Genomic DNA, 11,287 nt, shown 5'->3' on the forward strand with positions numbered 1-11,287 from the left:
AATTATATTACAGGTACGTAATTCAAAAATAAATAAAAGGGTATACAGTACATGAACCACAGAGATTTAGGGGGGTCTTCATTCTCCCGCCGCTATTCCCGATGGTAAAATTGCAGCAGGGCCCTATTCAAATCGGTCTTCCCCGACAGCATTGAACAGGAATCTGAGCAGAACAGTCTCGACTTCACAAGCAGTTGGGCCCGTTCTGCCGAGAGCGGCCGGGAATTGTCAAGCTCGCGACCACAGCTCGACTATTTCTGGCAGTTTCTTGAGGCCACGTCCATTTTTCGGCTGGGAACGGCACAGTTGTGACCCGGTAGCTTTCCCACTGTAGCGCTACCCGTTTGAAAAGGCTAAAAAACTGGCAATATACAGTTTAAGAGCTTCAGTCGGAAAGGGGTATAACTATCTAGACTCTTGCATTGATACCTTTAGAACCTGGACTATATTGGTTGATTTTGAAAGCTCTACTTTAAACTAGAGCTATATAGCACGTGTGTGTGTGTGTGTGTGTGTGTGTGTGTGTGTGTGTGTGTGTGTGTGTGTGTGTGTGTGTGTGTGTGTGTGTGTGTGTGTGTGTGCGCCGCGCGCGCACACACAACTTTTATAAGGATGTTTGTGTGCTAACCACATTCAGTGTGTATGTGGCCTAACATAGCCTGTTATTACCCAGTACATCAGTAGCACAGAGGGTTAGGATTCTAATGCTGGATTATTGTAATACTGCTTATGTAGCAGACATTTCCTTATCCCTCCGTGGGAAGTAAGCTAAAAGCCCCAGTGTGTTTTGTTGCAGAATTCCGTCCTGGTGAGCCATGGAAAGGATATCCAAACATTGACCCAGAAACTGACCCATATGTTACTCCTGGCAGTGTCATCAATAATATGTCAATTAATACTGTGCGGGGTGTGGACCACCTCAGGGACAGAAACAGTGGTGAGTAGTAGTCACGAATCCCCCCCCCCCCCCCCCTCTCCTCCCCTCCTCTGATCTTCCCTCCGTCACTGAAATACTGCTCGTTACTTCTCAGGGTCATCCTCATCTCTGAACACCACGCTGCCTTCAAATAGTGCCTGGTCCTCCATTCGTGCCTCCAACTATAATGTCTCCCACAGCAGTACCGCACAAAGCACTTCAGGTACAGCATCAGGGATATGGATGTCTGATGAGAAAACATTATGATCATTTAGCCTGTGACTGCATATGTATTTGAGAGACTGGCCTAATAGTAGGAGCTTACTAGTTCCTTGTCGCCTTATTGGCTATATTAGTAGTGCCTCATTGTCACTAGTTTAGAGAAGGGAAAGGGGAAACATGATAGAAACTTTCAAATTTATCAAGGTACAGAAGGGAGACTGGAAGAGGAGCAACAGAACACGAGGACATGCACTGAAACTAGAGGGAGGAAGATTAAGGGGAAATTTGATGAAAAATAGATAAGTGGAATAGCCTCCCATCAGAGGTGGTAGAGGCACATACAGTAGAGCCATTTTAAACAGGCTTGGGATAGGCATTAGATTTTATCTTCCGAACATATCCAGATAACCTCATTAATCAATGGCTTACCTTTTCTATTTTGATATTCCTTCTCTGGTATATTGTCATGAAATGTCCTGTGATCCATAATTTGTTCGCTTATGTACACTTTATTTTCCCCAATAAATTTTTTATGGATATACGAAAAAAAAAGGGGGCAGACCAGGTTGGCAAGGTGGTTCTCATCTGCTGTCAAATTCTATGTTTCTATGGTAATTTCCAAAGACTGCATGACTGGCTGGCTTAGCATGTCATTGATGCCACCAGCAAGTCCATAGCTTGCATTTTTAGGAATAGTAGTTTAGCCTTTAATAATGGCTACTTCCTGGCTCTAGGTGGCATGTAATAAAGCATTAATAAGCATTACATTTATTCTTTTCAGTTAGAAACAGTGATCCCAAACCAACATGGTCTGCTGGTTCTGTTAATAACACCTCTCTGGCTCATGAGCTGTGGAAAGTCCCATTGCCATCTAAAAGCATCAGTGCTCCGTCCAGGCCTCCCCCAGGGCTTACCGGTCAGAAGCCACCTTTATCCTCCTGGGATAACAGCTCACTGCGCCTAGGTAGTGGGTGGGGATCTTCCGACTCCAGATACACGCCAGGTAAGAACAAGTCATAATGCTGCGCTTTCAAGGGTATGGATCATTGGGTAGACACGGCCTGAAGGTCGACATGGGTATTTTTTTTAAATTCACGCCGTACTTGATTGTAGGGCGTGAAATACCACCTTTCAGCTAAAAGAAAGGTGAAAAACCCCATGTCGACCTTTTTAATATCGACCTTCCCCATGACCAAATGTGATTTCACCTCTTAGGGGGGTATTCAATGGGTGTCGTGCTCCCGGAGCCATCTCCTGACGGGGGAGATGGCTGCGGGGCCCTATTCAATGCTGTCTTCCCCGACAGCATTGAACAGGGGTTCTCTGCAGAACGAGCCCGGCATCACAAGCTGTGGGGCTCGTTCTGCCGAGAAAAGCCGGAAATAGGCGAGCTCCCAGCCGGAGCTCGTCTATTTCCGTCCTTAGCTCGTGGCCACGCCCCTTACTGCTCGGCGGCCGGGACATTGAATCCCGACTGCCGAGCTCCAGGCGAGCAAAGCAAGAATGGGACAGGGGCATGGCTGTCGCGCTAGTTCGACAACCGTGCCCCTGACATTGAATACCCCCCTTAGTTTTTATTGCTATGGCAGTTTTTCCTATTAATCTTTGGTTACAGTATGGTTGGTCGATATTAGATGTACAAACTGAACGATATCGGTACATGTACTGTATCATTCAGTGATGTCACCGGGACCCGCTGAACATGCGGTTCGTGTATACAGCCAAATTGACCTGCATGTTCAGATATTAAACCATAGACCTCAGATTCACATTAAAGTTTCCAGAACGTAGACTGCTTGGTACATTTAATAGGAGATCATTTGTAAGGGGCCCCCTGAAAATCTACTAGCTAACACGATGTTTAACCTGTTGGGCCCTAAACCTGATAAGGATGGCTTGTACCTGCAGCAACTAAGACTTTGCTTATAATAGCCATATTTGAAGGGGCAAATTAGGTCTGTCCCAACTCCAGTGCTACCAGGTCTTAAGCAGGGACAAGGTACTATTGTAAAGCGCAACGGAATCTGCTGCGCTATATAAGAGACTGTAAATAAAGGTACTGAAGATCTTTAACCCTTTGTGTGCCAACATCTCTGAGAGATGCCCAAAATATCTGCTAAAAAATGCCAACATCTCTAGAAGATATGCAAAAATATCGGTACTTATATGTTAGTTGGGCGCCCACTATAGTTAGTATGCTCATACCCCCACTATCCATGTCGGCATGGAGTTGATTTTATATAGTGTAGTGAGCCACCGATCCCGAAGCGTGGCGAGCCCTGCAAGGCGATGTGTTTCGCCATGAGGCGATGCGATGTGTTTCTTTTTACAAAATACCCAGTCAGGCCAGACAGAAAGGCATTAAGCTGAAAATAATCTGAGCCCTATCCCTCTACAAGATTAAATGATTTGCGTTATCCAGTTTTAGAAACTTTCTTGTCTTCAAAGGTCATGTCTCATAACAACGGACCTTATTCTGGTCCATACGCAAAGCTGCGAATTTTGCAGTTTCAATTGTGGACGAAAATCTGCCCACACGAACGGCCGCCCCAACACCTCGTTCTCCCGCACCACTGCGAATGGATGTTAAGCATAACATCCATTCACAGTGTTGAGTGCGGGGGCGAACTCATTCTATGGTTGTTGACCATTGAATGATTTCTAAGGTGCACGCCAATGTAAGACACCTCTCTGGTGTCTTATATCTGCGAGCACCCTGTGCAGGAAGTGGGCGGAGGGGCAGCTAACATCCGCTGATGTCAGCTGCCGCCCCCCAAACCCGCGCCACTGGCACATTTAAATGGGAATGCCCACAGGTTTCATGGGAACGCCCATGAAACGCTGGGCGTTCCCATGGGCACAGCTGGTCTCTCCTTCCCGCACGGCTAGGTGCGAACGGGAAGGTCAAGAAGCAATTTGTGGTGTTCGCACCCAGCGTCTGGGTGTGAACACGCGGGGGAGTGATGGAATTAGAATAAGGCCCAATGTTTCAAGACATTTCAAATTATTATTATAATGTAAAGATGATACTTTTTCAAAAAGAAAGTATTTAAGCATGAAAGCTCACCAGGTATTTTACTTTCTTCTACGTGCCCCATGGCAGCCATAACCTTGTGATATCATGCCTCTAGTTTGGATAGGATGTTTAACTAGGGCCCGCCCACCTGGTGTTATATAACCTCACTCCTCCTCTTCCTTCTTGTCTTTTTCCTGTCTCCTAACTAGCTTGGATAGGTAGGGAGTGTTCTTTTTCTTTCCGGGATGCAGTGTAAATCCCGGCGGTCGGGATCCCGGCGTTCAGAATCCCGACGCTGGAATCCCGATCGCCAAAATCCCGACACTTTCTCTCTCCGGGGGTGTCAACGTCACCCCCGGAGGGAGAATAAATTAGTGTGCCGAGCGTAGCGAGGCACCGGGCCCGCTGCGTGGCGAGCGCAGCAAGCCCGCAGGGGGGGGGGGGGGGGGGGGGGAGGGATCCACGTTACCCCCCCCCCCCCCCCCCCCCCCCCCCCCTTGGCAGGATTCTGAACGCTGGGATTTAATACTGAATCCTTCTTTCCTGCTAGGGCTTACATCTTTAGCTAATAAAGTAAAGTTCAGCTTAAGCTGGCGATAACTGTTTTTATGTAGTGGAAAGTATTTAGACCCCCTTATTCTTACACTTGGTACATAAAGGTGTTAGTGTCAGGTGTAAAAGCAAAAGAAAAAATGCAATAAATTAAAGTTGTAATACAAATGCCTTTGTCTTTTTTTTGCAATGCAGGGAAAATACTGGCCGCTTTTGTGTGTCAAGAAAAAAACTGAATGGCTTTGTCTAACACTGGCTAGGACTTGCTCCATGCACATTTTACATCTGCCCACCTGCAGTGCAACATGGTTTTAATACATCTCTTGCCTCTTTCAGGTTCCACTTGGAGTGAAAACAGCTCAGGGAGAATAACAAATTGGCTAGTTTTGAAAAACCTAACACCTCAAGTGAGTGAAGGCTTCTTATTATGTAGCATAAAGTGTTATAAGATATTCCTGTACTCACCACCCCAGTATCTCTCTCCAGATTGATGGCTCCACCCTGCGTACTCTGTGCATGCAGCATGGGCCTCTGATTACATTCCACCTGAACCTGCCCCATGGTACTGCTCTGGTCCGTTACAGTTCCAAGGAAGAGGTAGTAAAGGCACAAAAGTCTCTGCACATGTAAGTGGTGATCCTCTGGCTTTTGTATGCATTGCTTCATTGCTGTAGGTCTGGGCCCATTGCCTTCATGGGTTCTGTAAGGCAGGAGAGTTGAGCCATGCTTCTCTCCACAGATGTGTTCCTGTATCTGTTGGCTATTGAACCCATTTGGATTGGCGAAATAGCCACCAATCCACCTGCTCTTTTCGGGAAACGCGGCCAAATGCAGTAGGTTTTGGCCCCGTTTCTTCAATCTTCAATCCGCTTTTAAAAGAAGTCTGATTTGAGATAGGGAGGATTACACCAGGTGAGCAGTAGCAGCTCATCCGGCACCGCCCGCCTCCCGCATCGCTCACCCGGACACGCCAGCAGGGCTGGATGAGCAGCAGCTTCTCACCCGGCGAAGAGGGTGCCATCCTGCAGCTCAGCAAAATTCGAAAGTCTGGTTTAGCTGCATTGAAGAGCCCATGTCTGATCCATTCCAACAAATGAAAGTTGTCAAAATGGATCCCACATTAATTGGATATACCCCATAGTTGTTTTTTACACCTTTGTGGTGTTTAGTGCAAAACATAATAAGCTTTGACTTTTTAATAACAATGGGGTTTTAGACACATCCAACAAATTTACTGAAAATGTGGAATTTGCCAACAGCAATTTCACATTACTCCAAATATTGTTGTTTTCATTGCCGTGTTGTCTGTCTCCTTACAGGTGTGTTTTAGGGAACACTACTATACTTGCTGAGTTTGCCGGTGAAGAGGAGATAAGTCGTTTCTTTGCACAAGGCCAGTCAATGACCCCTTCCCCTGGCTGGCAGTCCCTGGGCTCTGGGCACAACCGGCTAGGGTCCTTGGATAGCTCCCACAGCATCTCTAACCGCGGAGATATCAATCAATGGAACAGCCCCGGCCCTTCTGGCTCCGGCACTGGAGATTTACATGGCACTTCTCTCTGGGGTACCCCAAACTATTCGACAAGCCTATGGGGAAACTCAAGCAGTGAGAGCCGGGGTTTTAGCAATTCATCACCCGTTGGCTCTTTCCTTTCTGTTGATCACTTAAACGGAGAGCCTATATAGCATAGTCACACATGACCTCATATGATTGTTACCGGTCAGATCCTGGCCGGACTATTGGTGTGAAACTGCAGATTGCGCTCTTCTGCACACTTCCCATCCCTCTCCCTTTCTTTTTTTTTTTTTTTTTATTATAAACTTTTAGCCCAAAACATATCAGTTTGAAATACTTGAAACATGCAGGCCAATATATAATGTGAAATAGAAAAAAGTCTATATTTACACTTCCACATTAGTGCTATTCATATTATAACTGCGTAAAATGAGCTGTTTGTTTGTATTTAAATTCCACTTTTATATTTTTCCATGTCCCACCCTGCTCTGTATGTCCAAGCTAGTGTGTACCCCATTTAGCCCCTTTTGTTTCCCCTTGTTGCACTGAACGGTGCGTCACACTTTGTTTTTGTGTATCTTTTTTTTATTTTTATTTTTTTTTGGTTATAGTTTTGTAATTACCAGATACAGCTAAAGTGTACCTGTTTACTCTAGTGTGTACTTAAACAAAACATAAGTGATATAATGCTTGTTATTTCTAAGATGCCTTGATTATACCTACCTTATTATGGTATTACAAAGTGTTAACTGCCTTCCAGCTTCAGAATGAAGCTCAGTGACTCCTTGCAGCGCGGTGGGTCCACTGACTACGTCAGAGCTGAAAGGGGTTAAAGTGAACTGACGGTTAAAACTTAGTTTTAAAAATAATTAAAAAAAATAAAGTGTTGCACCAGGTTTTCATGACTAAAACCTAATAGAATTTCGCTCTATGGTTTTAATAAAAAAATAAATAAAAAAAAATTATATACATTACAAAAAATAAAAAAAATAAAAATGTAAAAAAAAAAGGTACTTATGTAATATCTGGACTCCCGTTTTTCTTATGAGACCGCGTCCCCTCGCGGGGCTCGCTGCGCTCACCACGCTTCGGGCACGGTGGCTCGCTGCGCTCGCCACACTATATAAAATCAACTCCATGCGTAGTTGGATAGTAGGGGTATGAAAAAATGGGTTGCATTTAACATGGGAGCCCAGATAATACATAAGTACCAAAAAAAATATATAACAAAATAAAAGAAACAATAGTGGCCACAGCTGTGACATATGCCCTACATGTGCAAGTAGGGGGCAGCACTTTCAGAGGCTTTGCATTTTTTTTTCCCCCCTCCTGGGGCGCCTTAGTAGGGCCCTCTTGTTTACAATTTATTTTTTTTCCTTCCTTTTTGGGGAGGGATTTTAAATCCCCTCCAAAATAAATGTTTACTCTTCCATCAGTTTAAAAATATGTACAAAAAAAAAAAAATTACAAAATGTGCTGAGGATGCTTTTATCTCTGGGAGTCAAACAGTGTTTGGTCGTGTGTCTTTTTATTTTTTTTTTATTTAGTTTGTGTGTGATTTTGAGTTCTTAATGAAAATGGGGAAACACCATGGCTCTCAGGAATAATAATAAGATAAGTAACACTTCCCTTCTCCCCAGTGTAATAAAAAATAAAACACAAAAAAATGAAAGTTTTTATTTTAGCACAAACCGTGCTCATTTCTAAAGACTTTCCTTCTCTGCCAAAAAATGCTCCCCCACCCGTTCTCAAAAGCTTTCTAAAGACAAGAAAAGAGAACATTTTGCTTTGATGCTGTGTCTTTTTTTAGTGAGTAGTCTTGAGGTTTGCTGAAGATATAGTTGATTTTTTTTGTTTGTTTGTTTCTCTACGTGGCTGTGTCTTCGCTTTGTGACCGTGTTTTATTAATGTACTGCAATGTCTTTTTTTTTTTAATTAAAAAAGCCAATTATTTAGTAACTATGCACATTTATGCACATTGTAACAGAGTACTGGGCTGATCGATTTATTGTGTGTTGTACAACAAAAACAAAAAAAAGGATAAAAAAAAGTGATTTTCTATGTTTTAGAAGTAAATGATTGCAAATACTTAATTGCAAACGGAACAAGTTACGTATTATTTTGTTGTTGCCATAAATGGTATTCTGCTTGTTTGGTCAAAGAATTCAAAAACTGAACAAGGGTAAAAAAAAATATTGGAGTAAATTCTGACCTTTAACCCTTCCACTGCACATTCTTCTGGGGGGAGGACAATAGGGGTTACCAGCAGTTATTCTCCTGCCTCTACTCCATTTTTTTATTTTGTTTTCCCTTCCAGGAGGGCTATAGCTCCTGCTATTGTCCCCTCATTTACCCTTGCCAAGGAATAGATTGAGCAGTAATGCATTGCAGGGCTTATCCGCAGCAGGAGGAGTGTGAGGTGCACATATGTAATAGGTCTCATTACCGGAGCTGCAGCTTTTAAACATTCGTTATTGTTTTAAAATATGACTAATTTATTTATACCATATTTTCCTGTTTTTTTTATTGTAAGGTATACGCTGTAAGACCCATTCATGATATCGGCACCTACAGGTTAGAAAGGTCCTGCATGAATAGGAAGTCTTAAGGGCTTTTGGTATATGAACGCAGGGAAGGGAGCGGTTTTGGTTACATATGAATTCAGTCAGTTTACGAAGTAGGATTTGGTGACATCACTGAGAATGCAGCCTATCCTGTCGCTAGGAAGCAATAACATTACTGATGATCCTTTGTATCCGATCATTAGGAAACAGCGAAATGAAAGACTGGCCTCCTATCTGTTTTCCCTCAACTTGTGCCATTTCTAAGTGAATGGATGGAGCTTAGTCTTCTGATAATTGGATCTGCTAGCACAATGGCTGCCGCCTCTATTTTATGCACTTTAAGTCATGCATCTACCAATAATAGTAATAATGATTTCCTTTGAATCGCAGAAATAACATATGTTCACATTATGACTCCTCCTAGGATAGGTTCATGCGTGATCCAGCCACTAATGGGGACGGCAGGAGCACAACAAACTTAGGGGTATTACAGATTGATATTTGGGATAACCATGCCAGTTTAATTTTTTTTTTTTTTTAAACCTAATTTAATTACAAAGCAAAATGATCTAACACACGGTGCATTAATGATTCTACCAATTCCAGGGTTCTACCCATACACTGGTGCAACGGTTTCCCAAATATGAATTTACTAAGCCTGTGACCCCGTTACATTCTGCAAACATTGCCATTTACTCATTGCCTTGATTCTGATTGCTTTGTGTCAGCCGATACAAATCAACTTGTGGCTTTTTAACTGTTTACAAATAGAAAATGATTGTACATTTTTATAATTTTTTTTTTTTTTCTTATTTGATTGAAGTTTAAGAGATTTAGTAAAACCATGTACGTTTCGCTGCTTAGCCTTCACTAGTTCGTTTTTCTCCTTGTGACTTAATTTGGAAGCTTTTTTTTTTTGTTTGTTTTTTAATGCAGTCTGAAAAAATATAAACCTTAAATATGCTTGGACTGCGTTTCATGGTGTGAAATGTGTTGAATAATCAGAGGAGAAGTGTAATATTTGTAATGTTGTATGAGGCAAACAGTTCAGCGTTTGTTCCTGGTATATAAACAATATAGCCTTAGACTATCTGAGAAATCCTTTTAAGCTGTCCGTCACCTACATGCGACAGTGGCAGCCATGTTGTGGCCAGAACCCCCACAATCAGGGCCTTTAGGCGATTTTCCTTCAGTGCTTGTTGGACTGAAGGTCTAGCCACCGAATGTCTGCCGCCGCTGCGCTGTTTAGGTGACGGTTACACCAAGAGGATTCTGCCAGATTATGTTCCTAACTGTACTATCCTGCACTAAACTTGTAACTTGAAAAATATACAGGACACAGCCGCTTGGAAAATGATATTTGATATTAACACTTGAGTACGCTTTTACCGCCTTTATACCTCAGTTAAAGAACAACCCAGCAGTGACTAAATAGCATTTTATTTTGTTGATATTTAGCACATTTTGTCCTGCTTTTTCCTCCCGGTGCTTTCTGGCACAGTAGTGTTTTTTTATTTTTTATTGTGTAGCTAGACAAGTCTTATCTGCCAATGAGTGTGCTGTGTTCCTCGTAAGGTCATTTCAAGTCAGCCTTCTGTATTTCAATAAAATAAACACTTTATCTGTAACTTATTTCAAACAGTACTGTAGTTGAATCCCGGCCCTGATGCTATTGAAGGCAGCAAGGGGGGTGTATCCTGTATGGTATTAATACGCAATGTGTTGCAGGACCACTACCCCAATGAGGAAATAAATAAAGGACTAATGTTGTGTAGGGAGGCTTATGAGAAGTCGTATTCAGGTTTCTCTAACACTTTGCGGGGCCCGATTACAAGTGACAAAAAATAAATAAAAATTAAAAAAGCAAAAAAAAAAAAAAAACAACCAAAGCTAGCTTTGTGACACTTCCCAGGCGAAGGTATAAAGTATCTCAATGTTTAGCTGCCCTCCAAACACTTGAACGGAGAGTATTTTTTTTTCTTTTACAGCATCTTATTGTATTGTTAAAATGCTTGAATGCTTCCTGTTTTATTTTTGTTTTATGAAGCTTGTTATGTAATAAATAAAGTATGTTTGCTCTTAAAATCTGCCTCCTGTGCTTTTATTATTCATAACCTTTTCTAAACTGGCTGATTTGCCTCAAGCCGTATGTGGTATCTGAGAGTAGCAGTTACCCACATCAATTTCGAATTGGGGGGGGGTTACTGGCTGGCCAAGTGGGATCTGTGTAGAGGTCCAGCTTCTCATGCTGGCATCCTGTGTTTCCAACTGTAATGTAGAAGAAAAGAGTTGGGCCAGAATATCACAAGTGGATTGAATGTCCAGTAATTCTGTATCTTTGCATCTTACTGTGAACCAGTGTGGAACCCTAGCACTTTGATCCAATCAGTACTGCCGCTCATCTCCTTTTTCAACCTAATTTAGTTCACAGAACTGGGTGGTTTTGGCCCCTCTTGTGTCGTAAGGTAACATCACCCGTATGTGATTAAATTCTAAATATC

The 11,287-nt window shown here is 42.6% G+C and overlaps 1 protein-coding gene across 3 annotated transcripts in view; it reads left to right on the forward strand.

Moving 5' to 3' along the window:
• TNRC6A (trinucleotide repeat containing adaptor 6A) overlaps positions 1–10,871 on the forward strand; it is a 67,086-nt gene extending 56,215 nt beyond the window's left edge. For all 3 annotated transcript variants that reach the window (XM_083152932.1, XM_083152934.1, XM_083152933.1), the window contains 6 exons: positions 797–937; positions 1,032–1,139; positions 1,920–2,141; positions 5,043–5,113; positions 5,193–5,332; positions 6,026–10,871. In XM_083152932.1, coding sequence (XP_083009058.1) covers positions 797–937; positions 1,032–1,139; positions 1,920–2,141; positions 5,043–5,113; positions 5,193–5,332; positions 6,026–6,392 — 1,049 coding nt within the window. In that variant the 3' untranslated portion in view covers positions 6,393–10,871. The remainder of the gene's footprint in view (positions 1–796; positions 938–1,031; positions 1,140–1,919; positions 2,142–5,042; positions 5,114–5,192; positions 5,333–6,025) is intronic.
• Positions 10,872–11,287: the final 416 nt, after the last annotated feature.

This window comes from Crinia signifera, chromosome 7 (genome assembly GCF_055691185.1).
Source record: "Crinia signifera chromosome 7, ASM5569118v1, whole genome shotgun sequence".
In the NCBI taxonomy this organism is placed as follows: Eukaryota; Metazoa; Chordata; class Amphibia; order Anura; family Myobatrachidae; genus Crinia; species Crinia signifera.